This window comes from Lepisma saccharinum, chromosome 8, assembly GCF_977018435.1.
Source record: "Lepisma saccharinum chromosome 8, izLepSacc3.1, whole genome shotgun sequence".
Taxonomy (NCBI): Eukaryota; Metazoa; Arthropoda; class Insecta; order Zygentoma; family Lepismatidae; genus Lepisma; species Lepisma saccharinum.
In genome coordinates, this window is record NC_139236.1 from 52232715 (window position 1) to 52256375 (window position 23661).

Consider the following 23661-nt stretch of genomic DNA (forward strand, 5'->3'; position numbering starts at 1 on the left):
GTCGGTGGGAGACTTTATGAGAGCTGCAATCTTTAACCTAGAACTGTCCTAAACCGGCTGCATTGCAACTTTACCAGATTACAGCTACATGCCACTTCTTCCTGCCTGCATGTGTGTGTGTCGCTCTCCGACCACTAGAGTTGACGAGCTGTATCTTTGCGGGTGAACCCTGCCCAAGCCTGGCTGCGCAGTAGCAAGGGGGAGGAGCTACCGGCTGCGCGTCATTACCCTTGCGTTCTGTCCTTGCTGTCGACCACCCAAAGGGTGAATAGGTGGCAACTACATACACGTATCTCTCTCACACTCTGGCGGAGTAGCCAAGGCCACCCGCAAAGATACAGCTCGTCAACTCTAGTGCTGCGTATAGGCACCATTGGCGCTTTTTCAGGATGCCCCTCGTATATAAACTTTCAGAAGCTTTTATTATTAGAGTATTCCTGTTTTAATATGTTGGTTAGCTAAATCAGGTACCTATACAATGCAATTCTATAAATTCCTTGCGTTAAATTTCTAAAACTTACATACCCTTTTCGTCAGCATTAATGGTATAACTGCATGTTGTCAGTTTCACAGCACTTCACTTGGATAAACTGTTCTGAAGCAGAAATCCCATCGATAATGTAAGGAAATATGACACTTTCTTTTGTCCGATTCAATTGTTTCACTTATATGCAAGAGTTAAGTTGTTTGCTTTATAGAGAAGAGAGAAGTAGCTTTATGCATTGAAAAATGAGTCCGCACTCATAGTTTTTGCAAACAGAGGGTTCCAAACCTCAGTGGAAATATCAACATATAATACCGAGAATGTATAAGGAGACTGATAAATTACAAATTATATTTCTTAATCAATCACTCTTCACTCTTATCTCATTTAGTCGTAACTTTAAAAATAATCAAGTATTTTATTTTAAACTTACTGCGTATGACAAAATTCCATAATCCTTCCTTAGCTTGTGAATTGTAATAATTTTCCAAATTCACTATTTTGCAGTTTGAATTCAAATCATAGAGAATAGAGAAATTAAGTCAATTTAATAGAAGATAATATTGGTACTTAGCAAAACCATACGTGGATCTGTATGAGTTTATTATTTCCATTTGCAAAAACATCGATTTAGTTTAGTTTGTAATTGTCAGGGAAAAATGTAAATTTTGTCCTGGAAAACCTGGAAATGTCAGGGAATTTCATTTCTGCTTGTTTGTAGCCACCCTGTAGAAATATATCGGTTTTTAAGCAGCAGTCGTAACGTGCCCGAACCCTTTAAACAACAGTCATTCAATTACCGCGCACCTTTTTATTTAATCACACAAATATGCATTCGCACAATTTCTTTATTGCCTTAAAACCTAAATATTGCATCCATGCTCGCTAATCTTTTTTTTTCCACTTGCAGCGGATTTTTTCAACAGGAAAAGAGAACCCGATGGCGTTTTTTACCGTTCTAAAAAAATAGCTTTCATTGATAACGCGGAGCGTTCGTTCAGTGTCGATTGGGGGTTCTTTGTATTGTATCATAATAGCCGCGTCCGTTCCTTTGACAACAGCATGTAGTCATTGACTTGTAATGGACACGGTAGCAAGCCACTGGGAACGTTTGATGGATCGCGCGGTGGCGGACAAAGGGTGATCCTCCTAAAGCCTACACGCCGAGTTGGTTGCTCGGGTGCGTGGTTGTTTCGCAGAATAAAGCCCTTCCCTCCCCTTCTCCTGTTCCTCCCCCTCAAAGTCTGCGATGAACTGACAGCGGAGTGATGGTACGTAATTGCTTCCGCGATTATGTCCATGTTCGGTTTCTTTCAGGGTTCCATAGGGAGAGGAGGAAGTCAAAAGTTGTGCTGGAATTGATCTTGGCGGGCGAAACAGCCTCCACTTTGGCTGCAAGGAGCTTCAGAGCTGACGTACCCTTATACCGTTATGATTACGGCTTGGTACGGCATTCCTACATCGTTTTTATGCCCTTCTAGGTAATCGTGACGATGAGGATGAATAATGATTAAACGCACGGCCATGAAATTAGTAGGGTGGCAGAAGTTCGCGCTGTTGCCACCTGGGAGCACAACCCCTTGTGTTCGGAGGTTTAAGAGAATGAAAGATCTCATTGATAAAACTGACAGTATTTGCTCGAAAGGACAGGGATGCCAACTGTATGCCCCGGAGAGAGGTCGGTCTGACGCTCGAACTAGGCAACTCAGCCCGGTTGACGTTGCCACACCGTGCGCGAGAACCAGCGACTTTTGTCCCGCTCTCGCATTGCTTTTCCCATATGTGGCACCAGCGCAATTCTGCCCAGCCGCCTATTTTCATGGCCGTGCGTTTAGATGTTGACGAGGGGACACTCACAGAAAGACACCCGAGATTCGCGAAAAAGACGTCCTGGTTTTATTAGGCATCACGACATAAGCGCATACCCTCGAATGTATGCGGGTGGAGGGTGGGCGTTCTCCCCCCCCCCCATTTTTCTGTTGTGCCCCATGCCAGTGTTTATTGTTAATTCAAACGGGCACCAGCAACTCTTAATAACAATTGACTATGTTTGTTTGTTTGAAGTCCACTCTTATGCAAAGATTAGCTAATTCGGACTGGACCTACAGTATCGAGCCCGAAACGCCTTAAAAGTGATTGTGTTACCATACCTTTAGCAAATAACGATTATTTATAATAACCGTAATAATGGTAATAATTAAGCCGCGGTAGCTCAGTCTTAGGGCCTGTGACTACCACCTGGGTTCGATCCCCAGCAGGGGAGAACCGGGAATTTTCCACCTGTTCAAACGGCTCCGACGCCCACCTAGCGTCGTATATAGTGGGTACCTGGAGGAAACTGGTGGGGGTAAAGGCGGCCAGGGGCGTGGTGCTGGGCACATCATCGTCACCTTCGGCCGTGATCAAGAAAGTATGGGACCCTAATTCCAAACCTCCTATACGCCTTCATGGCGTGATGCAAAGCACAGGGAAGAAGCACTTGACTTTTTTTTTACTATTTTAATGGCAATAATACGTTAGTAGTTAAACATTATCCACTTGCTCGTTGTAACAGTCGGGCTACTTTTTGTGGTCCACTCTGTATAATAAGTTTCTTTACAGTGACAACCGTATTTATTTTAGCTTATTAGTCATTCATCAGTATTTCTTCAGTTTTCTATTGCCTTTTTTTTGTCATAGTCTCTCAACTGCATTTTTCTTCTTCACTGTCGTCGATATTAGTTGCGTTCACTATTTCCAAAATTATGAAACGGAAAATCTTCTTCCACAACAGTGTTTAATTGTCTACCATGTACCCTTAAAGACTTTAATGAATTTCCTGCGTGCTGGCAACCAAAATCATTTTTTAAAAAATCTCTATGGTCGAGAGGCCTCCCCCATGGCGCAGTGGTAGCGTCATTGCCTTGTAATCAAGGGGTTCTGGGTTGGATACCTAGTAGAGGCACAAGTGGTTCGGATCCCACTTTAAACTGTAGGTCCAGTCCCGATTAGCCTTACTGTGCATAAAGTGGACTTAAAACAGCAACTCAAACTCTATGGTCGAGATAATGCGATGTAAACAACTCTTAATTTTCGTGTTATAAGCAACGAAAGTTGGGTTGCGTGAATTTTTTAACACGCTGTAGTAGCGAAACGAAACACCTTCGAGCTGGCAAAATTGTTAGCGAATTGGATGACAAGCTTGGCATCTAGTTTATTTAGAGACAAGGAAAGCGTTTATGTAGACATAATGTAGAAATCTATGACATTCTGCCCGTTGTCATCGAACGCAGTCGAATGTCTATCCGGGTCCCGAGTTCGATACCCGGTGGTAGCACATAGTGGTTCGCATTCCACATTAAACTGTAGGCCCAGTCCCAGAACTCGAATGATAATTGTTGATACTCTGTTTACATCATATCTGTCTGGTTATCATACATTCATATTCGTAAGCAAAATTTATCTTGAAAAAAAATACAGTTTCCTGGCACTTTTAGTAGAGAACAGCGCACAATTAATTAAAAGCTACGTGAGGAGTATAAATGTAATTTTAGAAATGAGAGTTACTAATTTCCACACGCTGTGATTCACCACACATCAGCTAATTAAATATGCCTGGACTAGTTTGAAATGTCGCTTCATGCTCTCGTGAATAATGCCTTTGTTCACGTTTCGGAAGAATATGCATAATTAACAAGTGCGTACGTTAATTAACGCATTGTTTTTTTCTGCAAAAGAGAAGATGAAGCAGTTAGCCCATTAGATAGCTCTGTTGACCGACCTTGCGCTGGAGAGTTCTCTTTTTATCTTCCTTTGGTGGCACGCCTTGTTCTAATTTGAGACGCGTTCACAGTTTCATCTGTATTTTAACAGGATGTTCCAGTTACGAGTAGGGATGTTATCGAGGCAAGACGTGCCAGAATCTCGGTCTTCTGTACAGTTCTCGTTCTCTCATATCTCTCATTTGTTCTTGTCTGGATCTCGTAAAGAAATATGTAGAATAAATAACATATTCAGCATGTCACTCCAACAGCTTATGTAGAGGTCATTAGGACATACACCGTTTCTTAATAAATCTTTAGTGTTTGACGCCTCATTTCGACGGTGCGAATCCTCTACAATATTCCGAATATATGCAACCAAGCAGCACAGCCTCACTTGTGCCTCCTTCCTTGGCGGAGTGGTTAGCACAGCTCGCTACGACGTCAGGGATCCTGGGTTCGAATCCTGCCCTGGGCGTTCCTTGTGAGTGTCCCATCAGCAAGTTCATCATATCATCACTCTTCCTCATCTTCACGATTAGCCAAAAGTGGCAGAAGAGCGATATAAATTAAACCAAATCAATCAATAAATAAATCAAACACAGGCTCACCATTGCCACTAACGGATTGATTTTGTAAGTACTATAAACAAAATATTATGACATACCTAAAGAAACTGGTAGCTCTACTTGGTTTTTCCGAAGCAGTACCATAGTAAAGTAAATTTGTCATAGGTGAAGTTCTCAAATGTTACACCAAAGTCTGGATCTAGTTTGGACTTGTCTCGCCCCAGTAACGAGGCTTGTACGTAGCTGAATTGTTAGTGCTATATCGTCTATGGCGAGAGCAGTCCCGGGTTCTCGCCATCTTGACGACAACTGGGAAGTTACCTGATTGAACCATTTTGACCAGGGTGACCAGTTTTTGACCACCTTCTTCATGTCGAACGCTGTACGGCTATTTTTAAACTTTCAACCTGTTCGTAAACCGTGACCAAACACTGCCTTCATATCGTGTTTAAGACCGTCTAGGGATACTGGACCCTTGTACAGTAACATTCAAAGGTACGTTGGCCCAAATTGCTCATTAATATTTTCAGTCACTTTAAACCCTATGGATTTCCCCCGTTTTCATGTAACCTCACATCGCAAAAGAATACAGTGGATGAATATGGTACGGTATAATTTGGACAATTTGAGTACATGTATCTTTTAACTTGACTTTACAACTTCACCGCTCTTTAATGAAAACAGTAATCCAGCTTTCCACGTTCATTCCTCAAGAGCAACAAAAGAACTGACTAATTTTGAACCACATATATTTATAATTTTTGACTTGCCCTCGTATATGTCGAACTTTGGATTTTTTTTTTATGTGGTGCAGGTGCACCACATAAATAAAAATTTCAAAATTAGTTCTCTCTCATCGATAACGTACTTACCTCTATAGCTAAATATAGTGCGTAGGCTTAATTGGAAAGGCAGTTTCTCCCGCGTAGATCTTTTTGCTCTCCACTCCCAAAGCGTTACGGGAAGTTATTCATTTCCTGTAAAAATCAAGGGTGTGATGTTTCCATTCGTGGAAGGGTTTTCTAAAAGCGAACGCTACACCGGATATCCTCTGTCGGTGCTCTTGAAATTTTCTGACTTTTTAACCTTCTCAACATGCGGAGTTCCATAAACGCAAACGCAATTTCTTTTTTGGGAAGTACATAAAAAATGTGCTGTCGGGAGTCGCGCTTTTCTTGACAGGTACCGACGAAAACAAGTCAAAGCAGCAAGCTTTCACAGTATGAAGGTACACCAACACACCTTCCCTCAAAGAAAGGAGGGCACGGGACTGTTACTGTTACTATTGATTGACGCAAGATAAAAGAACAACTGGTAGTTTTGTAATGTCGGTTTATCCTCTCCAAATCTTCCTCTAACCGAGCGAATTTATATATCCGACCTACGGACGTTGCGAAGCACGAGTAAAAAGGCAAGGAATAAGGGATGACGTCAAACATTCACTGGGAATCTCGAGAAGTGATTGGTGACTTGGGATGGCGCAACTTGCTCCGAGTCTGCTAATACTCAACAGCGAGAAATGTTACGAAAATAATATCTGTAGAAACAAATATTTCACATGTTACGTTCTAATCGATAAAGACCTGGGCAACCCGCCGCATTTGTGAAAGAGTGCTCTCGTGTGCACTGAAGAGTGAGCATCGGTAGTGTAGCGTTGTAATAGGGAAAGACAGAATGGAGCGAGTGAGGTAGTAGGCTTCGTCGGTCGTGTTCGTCCAATGGGAAACCTCTTATCATCTGATTTGTGAGTAAACATTGTAGTCATGGAAGAAGAAACCGGAGGCGGTTTCATTTTTTTCTCTCTCAATGCAAGTGGCTCGCTTACTACTTCTCTGATCTTTACTGACCTAGAGGTGTTGCGTGCAGGAAGAAAGTTCGCACGTCACGGAACGCTCGCTTATCTAATAACTGCAAGCGAGTTACTCAAGCCTGAGTTAAATGAACACATGTATGCTTAAATTCATTTTATCTAAGAAATGTGTGGACTATTTCTTTGAATGATATTAACAGAGATTGTTTGTGTTAATTGGACATTATCAATTGTCTAGTGCTTCTACTTATCCATTCTAACACTTCGTTTCGGGAGAACACCAGCGAACACATTCCTTTGTCCTGGTGGTGGAAGTCGAACCTCCGATGGACCTGTTTTGTGTTTTTAAGTTCACTTCATGGAGACGTAAGCTAATCTGGACGGGACCTACAGTTTGTTTGAAGTGGAATCCAAACCACTATGTGCCTCCACCGGGTATCGAACCCAGGATCCCTTACAAGGCTACAACGTTACCACTATGCCATCAGGGAAGCTCACGATAGACCTGTGATTTACTACAATTCCGCTGCTCAAGTAACTACTCGACGGCGTTCTTTTGAATGCTGTACAACTTTTGGATACATTTAAGTTGCTATATCTATTGCCTTCGAAGCGTGGGGGGCATATTTTTTAAAAGTTTACACTGGGTTGGTGTGGGTCAAAGCTATGAAAGCAGCCTATTTGATTTTTGTCAGGTTTTTTTTTGTATCATATTGTTATGTGTTCCACAAAATTCTATGCGAATCACTTATGTAGTATTTTTCCATCGTTAGCTTAATTTAAGTTCCAGCTTCTCATAAAATTCTTTCCTTCTCCAACTGCTTTTTCACTGACATAATTATGACTTGGTTTAGATTCCGGCAAACTTTGAATTCCCTCTACCAAGCTTGCCTCTTTCAAAATTGCCTTTTCGTTCAAGGCACCATCTTTTCTCTAACGCCCGAGGTTCTTTCTTGCCTGCAGGAAGTTTTGAAGGAAAAACCTCGAAGATAGAAGACGTAAACGTACTGCATTGCTTTTCCACTTAGAATGTCCCAAAGAATATAGAAAGACCAAAAGAGGCCTGTTAAAGTTTTTCAAGAATTGTTATTTGAAGTTGTTGTTTTTTAGTTTTTTTAAAAAATATGATATCGCGTCGTTCTTCATCATTTCTGGTTTCTGGAAATGGAACGGAAGAAATGCAGTTCAGAGGGTACGAACCCTTTGTTAACGCCTTTCCTGCCCTTATTCTTCGTCCACAGCAAGAACTTAAGTCGACGTAAACAAACCCACGTGACTTGTGAGAAATCTCATTGGCTAATCCAATGTCAGCTGTTTCGAAGGAATTTTGGGCGCTGCAATACTGTGTGTATACTTCACTAAGCTGTATACGAATTACGTACATGATGTCTACATATCAGTAGACGAATTACACTTAGAATTTACCAATGGAGAAAACTACTAGTTCTCACAAGCCATCCCATTTTATTCATATCGATTACATCGACACAATTCTTACATGAGACTGTATGTATTTATGTTTATTTAACTTAGTGTCGCTTTTCTGCCATATTGGATTATCGCGACGATGGGAATAAATGATTGCATGAAATTTGTGAACAACATCCCTGACCAGGCTGAGAATGGAACCCGTTATCTTCGAAAGTTAACTCGGCGACCGAGTCGGGTTATCATGAACGGAATGTTAACTAGTGAGTAAAGTAGTCGTCATATGGCATGTTAGGAAGATGTGTCCGAACTGTTTCACTACTACATATTCGTTTTGTATTTATAATGTTTTACGTCACATTGTAACACACTATACTCATCGTAACGGTGTGCAAAAAAATAATACCTAGTCTTGCCATAAATACTCTTTCACACTATTTTGTGAATAAATTGAATATGGTTTCAGATTTTTAAATGTTCTTTTAGTATGTTACACTTACATATATTACACGCAAATAGCGCCAATCAGTTTTCAAAAAGTACTCTTTCCACCCCCACACAGGCTCGAAGTCTCCATGGCCAGGCATGTATTGCATCACGGATGGTTTTGATGGGAAAGTCCGCCCTTGCTGCTATCAAGGAGCGCTTTTAACTTTCAGTTATAGAGTGCCTCTTCTTGCAGACAGTCCACTCTAGCTCTGGGCACAGTTTGTAGTCCAAGATACTGAGATCATAGCTATCAGATGGCCAATCAAAAGTGGAGATCAAATCGAGTACACTGGTCTCCAGTCACCGTCGCGTCATCCTTGCCTTATGACCTTGGACAGAGTATTTCTTGAACATCCAGGATTCATTGTGAAACATTGTTTGGTTCAACAGTGTCACGAGAGGGGTCCAGGACACTTTCCACATACACTTGAGCACGGCTTTTTAAGCCCTTTTCTCAAAAAATGAGACCTGGTGGAACTCTCGTAGCTCACCCCCACCAAACCATGATTGAGGAGGGCTGGTGACATCTCTGATTTTGGGAACTCTCTCACAAACTTCTCGAGAGTTTGAAGCATACACCCTTTCATTTTGGCGGTTAAAACTTCATTCAGTGGTGAACAATTTCTTATCAGTGAAGCGAATCCTGCAATGCCCATTGACAGTGCACCGCTGCAGAAGCCATCTCGATTTCAGTTCCCTCTGCTTCTTCACTTGTGTCGTCAGGAAATGTCCAGTACTCCACCGGTAAGCTCCAATTCGAAGATCTTCATTAAGTACCCTGAACATTGATTGTTGTAAAATGTTCAGCTCCTGTGCCATTATCACTTGCTTCCGGATGGGATTTCGGCAGATGCGAGCCAGCACTGCTTTAACAGCCGCAGCTGTTCATACGGTGTGAAGTCGACCAACTCTTGGGCGATATTTCATGCTACCAGTATCAGTGAATCTCTGGATTAGTTGTGCCACTATATATATATATCAGTGAATATCTGGATTGCCTGATACACAAACCTTTTGCTGATCTTCGAGATTTTTAGGGGCTGGAAAATCTCAGTGAGTGACTTCCCAACCATGCAGAGCAATTACGGCTACTCTGTTTTCATATTCACCCCACTCCATGCTAAGCACAAGAAGATTCACGCTTGCTCTTTCACAGCTGAACACACAATGGTCAGGAGTGAACTTCAGCACAAGCTTTGTTCATGAGCCTGACTATCGGATGTACAGTCCAAGCCGAAAGTTTGTAACAGTATTTATGGCCAGACTAGGTAAAATTATACATTTTTTTATGATGCCATACTCGATTGGTATATCGATCATTGACCTGTGTAGTAAAATACATACTTTTCACACTTATATGCAGGAACCCTCTATCCCATTAAAAATAATATTTTTTTTTTATTGAAAGTCAGTTAAAGAGAAACTTTGGATGCAGGGAATGGTACATTAATAGTACATTTCCTTTAATTTTTATTTGTAGAGAAAAGTAGCCCTTTTTTGTTGACAAAGCATTTTTTTTCTTGTTACACGTGAACAAGTTCCTCTTAAAAACTGAATCGTGCAATTTAGAAGTTTTTCTCTGTATGTGTACTGTGTGATTGGATGCACTGGATGAAAACATTCCGACCATGCGAAAAATTACTCAATTGCTTGCTGGGTGGCTATTGTAAATTTCCTGTGAACCCTTTGTAGAAAACAATTTGCCCAATTAACTAAATGGGATGAAATGTGTCCATTGTTCTCGAAATGTAATGGAAAGTTTAAATTTCTGTAAACATGCAGTGCTCTTCATTCCTGCTTCAGGCACAGTTGTAAACTGGCAAATGTTTATGGAACATTAGTTTGTTGATATCCAAAGTAGTTCTGCAATTTTCTTTATCAGTAATTAATGTACCCCCTTCTCTTCTGATCTGAGGCCTGTGTGTATAATATGTATACAGGGTTTCCGAGAATTAATGGTGGAGTTTGGTAAACATTGTGAAAGATATGTTACACGGTATACCCTGAAAGTTGTTTCATTATTTTCAGCAACACTAGTTTCCATGGTAAGCAAGCATGTGATTTAGTGACTAAAATAGTCTTTTAATGAACTGAACACCACACAGTCGATTGATCGTTGATTATTTACTTCGTTTTTCTTCTAATCGCCAAGATTAGGATGAGTGATGATGTGAGGCAATTGATGAAGGGACACTCGCAAAAAACACACATGCCCAAGCCGGGATTCGAAATCACGACCCATGTGGTCGTAGCGCGCTGTGCTAACCACTCTGCCACAGAGGGCGGCACCCAGTCAATTGAGAAAGGGCCAACTGTTGACTACGACTTGGAAACAATGTTTCTGGATTCCGAACGCAGGAATTTTAGGATTCTTTCCACTGTTTCGTTTGATATCCTCGGGCCTATTTGTTGATTTTCTTTTCTCCACACTACCTGCCTCTCGGAACTGCGAGAACCATCGACGGAGTTTTCTCATGTGGTGGATCTTTTTGATACTGTCGTCTAAAATACCTTTGCACCAGTATCATAGATTTTTGTTCCATCAACCATTGGACACAAGCATCTTTCTCTTGTACGGTGTACACTGCACTACGATAATCAAATTCACACTGCAACGTCCTGCGTGGCAGCAAACAATAAATAGCCTACAGACTGCAGCTCTTCCGATTCCCCGTCCCGTGTTACTGCCTGCGGACGGTGCATTTCACGCCCAGAAACTGTTTCGTATGTGTATGTTCATGTACGTACGTACATATATATAAATGTATAGGTATGTGTGTGTACGTGCATTATGCCTTTCCACTAACCTTGAATTTCGGGATTTCTGGTTGCAAGTCAGTAGCTTTAAATTATATTCTTTAGGGAAGACTCCTTTTCATTTAGTAATTTTTGATGTATTGCAAGTGGCACAGTGCATGCTTTGATAAGCCAAAAATGACGAATTGCTTTTGCTAAAGACCCTTCGACTGCAGCAGAGAGCTCTTTTATAATATGGACTATATATGGTCCTTTATGTTGACCTACATAGCTCCATTGGTTCGACTATGAAGGTCGTCGAAGGAATTGTTCTTTGAGGAATGGGAAAATCATTATATCAAGCAAAATATATCTATGTTTGTGTGGGAATCCAGCACGTGTCTATTTTTAATGTGATAGTGTTCGCCCTGTGCATTTTTTTCTTAACATTAGTCACACTATTTAGATGGGGAATATTCCTCTTATCCTGAGCCAGGTCCAGATAGCCTATAGTGATGACACACCCATAACGCATACTGAGGCGTCTAAATGTAACTGCATACGTAAAACTACCAACACTGTGTGGGTTCACTAGATGTTCCTCCATCCAGTTCTACAACAAATGTCCACCTGTCACCGTTAACATTAGTTTTATAGCCTTCTGTCATCATTTCCTGCATATTTTTCTCGTGGGAGTTAGTCATGGTACGTAATTACTGGAGATGGTACTGCATGACTCGCAAAGCCATTTGTGCGACAGTGTTATGGCCAGCGATCTGTCCTTTCATTGCCTTTCACGTGCACTGCACGATGGGCTTTCATTTTTTTTTTTTCCTAAACAAGAATTATTTATTTTCTCCTTAACACCGCAGCTCCGTTGCAATGGGTAGTGTTGACAATTGTGGCGGCGCCCTTCAAAACAACGATCCAACTTTCGTCGCCAAAGTTTGTTCCTGCTCGCAACAGCCATTGCTGATATTGAGTGCTGTAAACATGCACAGCCATAACACGATTTCGAGGATAACAACAAAACAACGGGAACAACACACTATTCTAGAATGTTGTCAAGAGGGAAAAAAGTCGTTTTTAGAATCAACCATGTCACTTTTATATTTTGGTACTTTTGGTAGCATGGCCATAATTTAGCAACGTTCTCTATGTGCATTTTTTTCCTTTTTTGGTCCGGAAATTTTTACCGGGAGGGAGGGGGGACTTGGAATGTCTGTCGGTGCAGGTATGAGTCTCGCAACTCAAAGATGATGGGAGTTTCTCAGGTAAATGTCCGGTCAGTGCCGGGGTGACAGTAATGCAATTGCGAAATACGACGGGACAAAAAGGGTCGGCAGTGATCGGAAAAAGGTGAGATCGCTTTGAGAGGAGAGCTGGAGGTGTTGAGAGGGGGGGAGGTTGAGTGACTGCCTGCCCGAACAGGGTAAGTTCCTTCTTCCCTTGTGTGTCTGCCATTCTCAATTACGATTGATATGGGTTTATAAACGAATTTCATTTTTATTGTTGTACATCAGCGGTACTTCAACTGTGGTCCGCGAAACCCTCCCAGTGTTCCACAAAGGTTCGGAAAAATACTAAGACAAGAGCATCTACTCTTTAATGCTAAGAATGAATTATGAGAGAACGAAAATTATACAAATTTACGGTGTTTATTTACTGAGGTAAAATAAATTGAAGTAGATAAGCCGAAAACGTAGACATGACTAAGCATCTTCAGTTCCTACAGGGTGTTATTAGAAAGAGTTCTCATGTCCCCCTATTTTGCTTTGCAACTGGATGAAAGCACAGACATTACAAACAAAGCAACGCTGATGTCCTACGTTAGATATGAACATCTCAAAGGTGTTTACGAGGAGTTACTCATCTCCTATTTGACGCACACCACAGTATTTGCCAGCTTAAACGCGTTTATAATATTTCATAATATAGACTGGTTGAAATACGTTGGATTTAGCACAGATGCAGCACGAGCAATGTCGGGAAGGCTTACTGGACTTGCAGCACGAATAAAAGAAATCGCCCCGTCGGCAACATGGTTACATTGCTACTATCACAGGGATACACTAGTGGCCAAGAAGATACCAGAAGAGCTTCAACAGACCTTAAATGAATCAGTGAAAATTGTCAATTTCAAAAAAGGCAAGTTACTTACTGTATTCAAGACTTTTTGAGTAGCTCTGCAAAGAAATAGACAGTGAATATCATCAACTTTTGCTTCACTGTGAAGTTCGCTGGCTGTCACGAGGTAAAGTTTTGTAAGTTTTGAGAGACGAAATAAGAATATTTCTCTTGGATAAGCAATTTCATCTCAGTGATCGTTTGAATGATTTTTTCCTCGTTAGTCAAGTTCGCATACTTACCATATATCTTCATCCATATAAATAATCCGAACTTAAGCCTTCAAGGACAAAAAGTAACCGTCTTTTTAATTGAAGACAAGATCGAAGCAATGATCAAAAAGTTGGAGTTGTGGCGTCAGCGTATACTGAATGGAAAATATGAGACCTTTCCAAGCTTCTCAAATTTTCTTCGTTCCACGGAAGAAGAGGTGTCAAGAGAACGACAAGTCAGTCTTCGCACAACATTTGAAACACTTACAGCAGTCGTTCAGAGAATATTTTCCTGTGCCTGATGCAAGCAAAAATTGGATCAGGGATCCATTTTCAGTTAGCGTGCATGAAGTTCAAGGGCTTACAGAAGCAGAAGAAGACCAACTCATGAAAGTAACAACGGACGGTGCTCTGAAAATGCAGTTCAAAGAAACGACACTTGCAACAGGATGATTTTCCTGAACTATCAAAGAAGGCCTTGAAAGTATTAATGCCTTTCGTAACAACCTACTTATGTGAAAAAATCATTCTCTTCTCTCATCAGAACTTAGGATTTAGGTTTCTACTATAGCCAATCGGATGAGGCGTCTTTAAGGGAGAACTAGGAGAATAGTTGTTTTTAGAAATTAAGAATATACATTGACAACATTGCTGGTGTTTCAGTGCCACAAAAGGTGTGTTTCTAAACTGTATACATCATGCAATTACTAAAAACAATAAAAAGAAACTTGGAAATTTTCATGAAAATAGTGTTACTTACATGCACCTGGCAACCATGCGATCCATCAGAAATGGAACACGACTGGCCTTTCCTTTGTTTGGACGGGCAGCATATAAGTTAACGACCTTTACTTATATTCGAGCACACAGTGACCTCAGTAAATTTCAAAATTGCGTTGATGTAATGGCTAATGCATCCAACAACTTCAATACCACTACCTATAAGTGGCATGCACAGTTTGGAAACAAACGTCCTTGGTTTCAAAACATGAATTTACCCCGTGCAGTATTAGTGTTTACCATGCGAATGCGTACCGGTCATGTCGTTATGCACCCCAGTCCCAGTTAATATACAGTGCCGGTAACTTCCTGTCAGTGTGGATAACCTTCACAATCAGTCACCCATTTGTTTCTCCAATGCCCACTTCGGCAACAACATCGCAGTACTCTTTATAAACAATTACAACGTGTGTGGATATCACATTTCCGATGTCCCTTTCGACTCTACTTTACGAACCACGGACTGACGTCATGTGGATCTTGTACAGCTTTGCACGGAAACACAAAATCGTAAAGTAAACAAGCACAGACTTGAAATGTAAACAAACTTTCACATAACACGCTCGTGCTTAGCCTTTAGAGACAAGGTATCAGAAAAAGAAGAGTATTACTAAAGTGTATGTGTTCTTTGGTTAAAAATGAACTGCTACCAACTAGGACCTCTGGCAGGAAATCGCCAATAGGCGGTGTGTGCCAAACAAAGAAGACAAGACAAGCCTTTCCTCTGTTTCTTTCCAAGTGGGCGAAAATGTAATCTCATCGCATGGTTGCCAGGTGCATGTAAGTAACACTATTTTCCTGAAAATTTCCAAGTTTCTTTTTTATTGTTTTCAGTAATTGCATGATGTATACAGTTTCGAAACAAACATTTTGTGCCACTGAAACACCAGCAGTGTTGCCAATGCACAGTCTTAATTTATAAAAAACAACGATTCTCCTAGTTCTCCCTTAAAGACGCTTCATCCGATTGGCTATCGGTAGAAATGAGCATTTCTTTTTTCACTGCCATAGATGCCGACCTAATCCACCTAACCAAATTGAAAATTACTGACGACATGTCCGTACATGTGTGCCATTTTTTATGCTTTGTAAAACATTTCATTTACACTTCCCGTTACATCTGGCAACACACTAATGAAATCCAATCATTAATCCCCGATTTAAAAATATATGCATGAACAAGACTTCAATGTGGTATAAGGATTATATGTGTACCACTTCCAGTTCAAAAGTTGTACTATCCCCAACTCCGGGTTGCGTTGTAAATGGAACACTCTGGGGAAAAAAAATATACTACATGACTAGCGAAAAACTTTTAAATTTGCTGTGGACTTCAGTTTAATAAACCAGTAGTGAGCATTACTTGTAGTTAGAATAGTATAGTATTGCTTATTAAACTCTCTATGAAAAGGTGTCCTGTTTTGTTCTCTTTATCACTTGGAAAGAGCGATTCTCGCGTCAATTTATATATGGTATACTCTTAGAGCTAATGTTGGTAGACAGATTGATTGATTGATTGGTGTTTTAAGTCCACTTTAAGCACAGTAAGACTAATCGAGACTGGACCTACAGTTTAAGGTGGGATCCGAACCACTATATGCCTCCACCGGGTATCGAACCCGGGACCCCTTGATTACAAGGCGACGACGCTACCACTGCGCCATCGGGAGGCTCTAATGTTGATAGAGAAGCAGGCATTGTTGAAATACCTCCTTGTAAAATCATTTTCGGATGATTTTTAATTAGATATATTTATATAATGTAGGTTCCAGTTTTTACAGGATTCCTGTGATGACAGTCAGATTACGTCCTCTTCATCGGCAAGAACATAGACCAATCAGCGAGAATTCAACTTAAAAAGGAATTTGGAGGAGACAAGAAATTTCCAAGGAGTTGCGAATTTCCTTTGGTACCAAGAATGCTGCTGGAATGTAAATTCCGGTAATGAACTCGGAGCCAAAGAAATCGTGACTGCATTTTCTACACGTTCTCTGTCCTCGGTGTATATAATTATGACTGCTTTTGAAGGAGTAGTTTGTTTGTGCGAGGATTTCGAACTAATGTGCTATATAGAAATAAGGAGACAGAATTTGAATCGTGTTGCAATCTAGAACAAATCACAGTGACGTAACTCTTCTGCTCGTTTATTACAACCGAATTTAACATATGTGACATGTGATGTAGCAGAAGCTTCCGTATATTTTAGTTCTGAATTTGCCTTCAGTATAATAATTATGCATTATGCTGCGTTCTTCATTGGAACTCTTTGCAAGCCTGTCTTTTTCATGTCATTTATTGTTAGTTCGTTGCCTATTCCCGTCGTCGCCTTGTAATCAAGGAGTCCCGGGTTCGATACCCCGTAGAGGCACAAGTGGTTCGGATCCCACTTTAAACTGTAGGTCCAGTCCCGATTAGCCGTACGGTGCATAAAGTGGACTTAAAGCACCAAATCAACCAACCAACCAATCGTTGCCTATTCCAGGTGCTTCGAAATAAGGCGTCTGAGCAGAAATGCGTTGTTGCCACATATGGGAAGGCAAAGGGAACTAAATCCAATAATCACTAGTTCCTGTGCCCTGGGTGATAACGTTTAACGTACGGTGTTGCCCTGTCTAAGCTTTTACCTCCTCTCAAAAGGAAAAGTGGAGCGAGCGCATTTGCTTCACGCGATGTGGCAACATTACCTAGTTCAAGCGTCAGTTAAAGCTCCATTGACAGTAGACCTATTTTTGTGTAATGCATATTACAACAACGAGAACAAATCCAGATGTAAGCAGGTACGCTAGCGCCTGTGTGACAGTAGTGGAGAATCCATCCTATATAGTTTCGTCTCCTTGAATGTACAGGGTGTCCGAGAAAGAACCAATACAAAATAAATCTCATGTTTGGAACTACTGCGCTATAGTCACAAAGGTTATCTAATCGGAAAGATACATTCAAATAGCTTATGTTCGGTGCACTGGAGGGCGACCTTGGAGCACGAGAGTGGGAGAATATTGTTGTGCCGCCCTTCGATTTGATTTTTGTTATTGAGCGTCGCTTTTATGCCACTTTTGGCCATTCGCGACGACGAGGATGAATGATGATATGATGAAATTGATGATGTGACACTCACAAAGAACACCCATGTCCAAGCCGGAATTCGAACCCGTGGCTCCTGGCGTCGTAGCGTGCTGTGCTATCCACTTAACCACGGAGATGGCTCTACGAGTCTCCACCGACGGGAGGAGAGGAGAGAGCGTGTGAACCCCGAGAAGAAATCACAGTTCGTTTTGTGGCTGGCTGAAATACTATGGGTCAAGCGAGTGAAATCTCGCTTCCTGACCGAACTCCTGCACTGGGTCCAGTGATTTCGAGAGACAGACACAGTGTTCAGTAAAATAAAAAAGAGAAAAAAGAAAACACGACTTTTCCCAGGCTATCGATCGGAGGTAGGCTTCCTTTTCCACGAACTGATAAAAAAACATTTTTTTCAGTTTGTCTTTCCGATCATGTAAATTTCGAGGCAGTAGCGGAGTATTTTCAGAGATGCGACTTTTTCTTTATCACTGATTCCTTCCCGAACCCGCTTCAGTTGTTTAACATGGGTGATATGAATATAACTGAATACTTATTCATTTTTCAACCTTTGGCAGCACGTGCTCTATTTCCTATGAATAGGAAGCTTGAGACAGTTCCTCTTGCAACGGTGAGCATGGACCCCCATTTTGATGTGAACGTTCGCAGAAACCGAGTAGGCGATTATACATACATGCGATCCAGCGAAAGCGTATGAATTTTGTCATACCATTAAGGAAACTGATATTGCTGTCAGACGGTACAGTAAGAAACAAGGAGTGTGAAAATGGGGCATGTGCTCACATTTTGAGCACTTACTGCACTTCTGCTGGAGTTGTGCTCATTTTTATCAACACACCAAATTATGATCAAATCTACCAACGCTTAAACACGTTGAAAATAATACAACTTTGAATCAAAGCCCTTTGAGAGCCAAGGACTGCCAAGCGATTTTTCGTTGGGTGACACGTGGTCAACGCATCTAGACCCATCGCCGCTGTTCTCTGGCTTTCGAGACCAGAGTCCACTATTTCTTTTCAATCAAGTAGCTCCTCAATTATCCCCACGACGCTGGGTCAAACACCGAATTTATGTCTGAGTTCCCACCGGGAATGGAACCCGGGACCGCTTGAATAAAGGCAAGAGCGTTAATCCGGGATTCTCATCTTGATGTGAAAGACCTTAAAACTTTCAGCATTAATACGTAGATTTTTCAGCGAAAAATACGTAGTACATCTCCTGTGTGTGCCTAATTTAATGTTTCAGCATTAATGTATTTTTTTATACATATGAAATAGAGTATCAGTAACAGTTCTTCTCAACTATGCCATGCCTTTGAACTCAGAAGTTAAGGTAAAATTTTAAAAATTCTATTCTTAAAATTTAACAATATGTCTTTCATGTTACAAGAAACTGGACGAAACTTTCTTTTCATGACGTTACCTCTGTGCTGTGTCTAGAATGTGAAGTAGATATGGTTTCGGTAACTTGGAGTAGTAAAGACAGACACAAACTCATTATATACATACGCCCATGGTAGAACAGCATCGAGACATATAAAAAGAAAAAAAAAAAGTTTTTTTTTTCTAGCACAAAGATAGATTATGATCATAAACAGTATTTGCGTTTGCCATAAATATGTTTTCGAAAAATTGAATGTTTACATTTATATTAATTAGGTGAAATAAGGAGAACACATTAATATTTTAAAAGCGCTCATGGTTATTTTTTTTACGGTAGTTAGATGGCAACTGAAATTTACGAACGTAGACCATCATTTCTCCAGTGCAGGTACTATAAATTTGAGAATGTTTGACAGATTGGAAATTTCGTCTGTAGCGTGGACGAAATATTTATCTCCTAATGGTAACAGGACTTGGCATAACTTCTGTTCTTAAAACAAGTTCATGCTGTGAAGATTCCAATTCACTGCATGGAGCTATTTTATGAAGCCTTAGGCTTACTACTAATGCCACCATGTCTGCAAATTATGCGAGTGGGCAATGGCCCGAAGGCAATGAATATGCATGCCACTAATTTTCTTTTTAAGAAGAGATCTCCGGGTGGGGGTGTTCCTCTTGGCTTTGAATAAGCTAGAAAGAGAGAAGCCATGACTGAGGTAGACAATGGGCGCGTTCCGAAAGTGTCATGAGTTTAACGCGTTAAACAAGTTATCGCAACTGCCTGTTCCATAGGTGCTTTCGTTAGGATCGTGAGTTTCGTTATGCCGTTCCAAAAGTCGCTTTCCGTGCGTTTCGTGCAAGAAGAAACGTGCTCTGAAGAAAGTTACTTCCGTGAGAATAGTCTGCTAGATGCAGAAACGAGGTAAAACATGTTGCGAACCAAAAAGCACAGACCAAAAGCCTTTGCAAACTGCATAAAGCGCTGGAGTGTTAGAATGATGACGAGTACGAGTGAAACGTGTGTGATGAATAAGTGTGGAAATTGCAATTCAAATGTGAAACAAGAGGAAATTATACAGCATGCTATTTCTTTGAGCAAGTATTGCAGTTTTGGGTAGTAGAAAGAGATAGTAAATTAGTGTACCAAAGCAGGAAATTTTGTGGCAAAACATACATTCTTGATGAAAGTATTGTTTATCTTATTTTTAAAATCGCGTAGCAAGATTACTAACATTTGTGCAATAAACAACAATTTTTAATGATTTATGCAGGTAGTAATGTCTAATGTGGACATGCAGGCAGGTGTTGGGCTAGAGCAAAACATCTGAACCATGTGGTCACGTGCAGGTGAAATTTGCACAAGTATTCAAGTTAATAAATTATGAAATTTGTTAAGATTTTTTTAAAGAACGTATTAAGGAGTTGGTCGAAATCTGTGCGTACAGAGATGAGCAGCTTGTATGTTATTTGTGTAGATATATAGGTTATGAAATATATTTGAGTGTTTTATATTAAAAGCACATTTCAGTACAACTGCCGATTATTTTTCTTTTTGTACTTCACTTTTATTAACATATTATTGGTTGCGGGGGTGGGGACCCCACATGCATTCATGATTTCTACCTTTTGTGAAGGTGATGTGATCTGCTCCACACTCCAACCGCCTTTACTGTCCTTAATTTATTAGAGGATGGGAGAGGACTAGAGGGACATTGTCAGAAAAAAATCTCATCTTAGCTCACCTACCTCGGAAATCGGTCAGCAAGAGAAGGGGAAAGATAGAGAAAGAGACAATCAAACAAGAGAAGGGACAAAAAGACTGAAGGAAAACAGGTGAAAGGGAACCGGAAAGATCACTAAGCGTGAAAAATCAAAGAGAAAAATCTCGCAAGAATTGACTGAAAAAGGAATACAATCAGGAAAGGGGATAAAAATAATGGGGAAAAGGGAAGATAAAGTAGGCAATTTTTCTTTGGCTGTGGAGAAGGGTAAATGACTTGCCTTTAAGGCGCTTATGGTCTTCCATTACGTAATTAAAAATAAAAAAAAATACAACGTTTTGAATCACCTAAACAACGCTTTTGGAAACATACGCCGCGATCGTGTCTTGATTTATTCCACGAATAAGAACATTTCCAGCGCCATTATTTAAACGTAAGTATCCTGACGTTGAAGTTAACGTTAATATTTGAAATTATATTCCCGCAACACCGTAGTTTATTAAAAGACTAGTAGAAGCTATCGTGCTAAATAAACTAGCCCGCTATTTTAGAAAGAGTGAATAATAAAATTCGATAAGTTTTTCTAATAGTGTTTTGTTTCAATTAGCTATTTCCATTGAAGATCGATGCCATTAGCTCTTCAAGCCATACAGATAGCAGATGGCAAGGGGAAGTTACAAAAGATGGATTCACAGGGAAGTTACAAAGGATGGCTTCACAGGGAAGTTACAAAGGATGGCTTCACAGGGAAGTTACAAAGGATGGCTTCACAGGGAAGTTACAAAGGATGGCTTCACAGGGAAGTTACAAAGGATGGCTTCACAGGGAAGTTACAAAGGATGGATTCACAGAAATCCAAGTTGTGTAAATTGATGTAAAGGAAGTGCTGATATTTTACAAAAACGTATGTGCTTATACACACATAACATCTTGTATTTTATATCTATTTACCCAGTCACATTTTCTGTGTATGAAATTATTCATTCCCTGTCCAACTGCTATCAACATCAACCCTCCTAACATTTTACTTTCTGTGATGACTCGTAAAATCAGAATGGTTTCATATGTTTTACACGGATTTAGTATTTTTTATTTACTTAAGGGCAGGAGGAACAGTTTGTGTCCAGCCAGACGCGAGAACGCTAAACTGTTCCTCCTCCACCCACCTTTCCCCGCAGCGAGCTGGAGAAAGAGAGGTCTTTGCGCTTGATGGTTGTAGGAGGCGGAGAAAACTTAGCATTACGCTTATGGGAATATTATTTTACTTGTTCTCTTTGGAATATCAAACTTCCGATGGCGTAGCAAAACACAGGAACGGGAACCCATTGAATATTTCAGTTGTGTGACGAAAAGTCGAAACTCCCATTTAATTAGCCGTAACTTGAAGTTATTTCTCCATAAGGAATACATGGGATTCTGTAAATACTTATTCATCATATTTTCCAAACATCGTATCTAGCTTAATTATCAACTTTAAAAAATAACCGCTTCCACTTGCAACATGGGGAGAAATCCATACTCTATTTTACAATTTAAGATTTCTTATGTAATGTTGTTGTCCTGCGCTGTTTTCCAGCTCGAATGTAACACAATATTATGTTCGGTGTTGCATAGGTACACGAACTTCGCTTCTTGTATTTCTAGAAACAACCCTTCTTTAAAGTTTGCATCAACATTTACATATTTCCATGCACACCAATTTTTAGTTTTCCCTTGAGATTACCTGAAGCGGCGTCAGAGTCTCTTGGGGAGCCCGCTCGTGGGGTGGGTAGAGCTGAGCCAGGCACATAACTGCTTCGTTACAAAACTTGAGCCCCATAACTTCTTCATCTTCCCTTCCGTACCTAAAGGTTAACGTCACTTGGCCATACACCTGGAAATAAGAACAGCTTAGTCAGTATCCAAAAGTGACTAACATTTTTTGCCAAGTACAAGAAGATATTTACTTCGGTGTACATACAGGGCGTCCAAAAGTAAGAAAATATTTGAAATTTATTCTACATACGACTAACCTACCTATCGTTTTGTACGATAAATTTAAAATCTTTATTTTATCTGGACATTGCTTGAATAACATAGCCAGATGTTTGACAAACCTGGTACTATGTCCTCTGACACGACCGACCAATGTTGCCAGTACGCTTCGTAATTTCGAAGAAAAAAAAGAAAGAGCCCACACATTTTTATGAATATTTCATAATTAATCGCTTCAATCGTAATGCACAAAATGCGTAAAAATTTCTGTCATCAATTCCATAAATACGCAGGGAGACCATCGATACACATCGACAATTTTTGGAAGCTACTCCATAGCTGTATTTTATTCATGTTTGTTTTTACTTCCTACAATTTTTTTATACACCTTCGTAAATTTTCACCATACTGAACGTTCATGTAGAGAATACTTTTCTTTTTTAATGTTTAAAATATCCACATAGACAAAATTAATACCCAGTGCGAGGTTCATGTCTCTATCGCTTTTTGTACAAAAGTTACTTACGTTCAAAATCTGGGCTGCGTCACTTTTTGGACACCCTGTATGAATCTGAACAATGTAACAGACACTTAATGTTTTTGTTTACTTTTGAACGTGTCTCGGCTGGAAAATTGATTCTATGTAAAATTAGTCCAGGGATATTCAACAAATATTAACAATATACACTCCAACAATTGTTTAAGAACCATTCACATTCAAGAAAATAATTCCCAACAATTGCCCAAAACGTACGTTTCCACAGTCATGTCAAGAATACGTTACATCTGTCTGATAAACATAACAAATCATCTTCCTTGCATCCTAGGCTTAAGCTCCGCTCTGAGGCCAGTACCCAAGGTACAGCCCACCGCTCACGAGACGATTCCCAAACGAGGGGAGACGGGGAACGGGAGTGAAGGGAAGGAGCAGTCCATTTGCGGATTTTAGGGGTAGCAGAAAGCCTTTCGCTGCGGTCTAGTATCATTTTCGAAGTGCGTGGGAGTTGATTTGCGTCAATTACGCAGAGCGCGTGTCCGCAGCAACAGTTTGCTGCTTTTCTTTCAGTGGCCAGAATACTTTTGTATTGCTTATCCTGTGCATTATTTAGACTGCATTTCAAAGAATTTTGA

General features: G+C 40.4%; 2 protein-coding genes across 2 annotated transcripts in view; one reads left to right on the forward strand and one right to left on the reverse strand.

Annotated features, from left to right (window-relative positions):
* LOC145991001 (14 kDa phosphohistidine phosphatase-like) overlaps positions 1-23661 on the forward strand; it is a 665202-nt gene that overhangs the window by 86065 nt on the left and 555476 nt on the right. The gene's annotated exons all lie outside the window — the stretch shown is intronic.
* Positions 1-23661, reverse strand: part of LOC145991000 (phosrestin-2-like) — a 343551-nt gene that overhangs the window by 40124 nt on the left and 279766 nt on the right. Inside the window, exon 4 of the mRNA XM_083126651.1 lies at positions 22280-22429. Coding sequence (XP_082982777.1) covers positions 22280-22429 — 150 coding nt within the window. The remainder of the gene's footprint in view (positions 1-22279; positions 22430-23661) is intronic.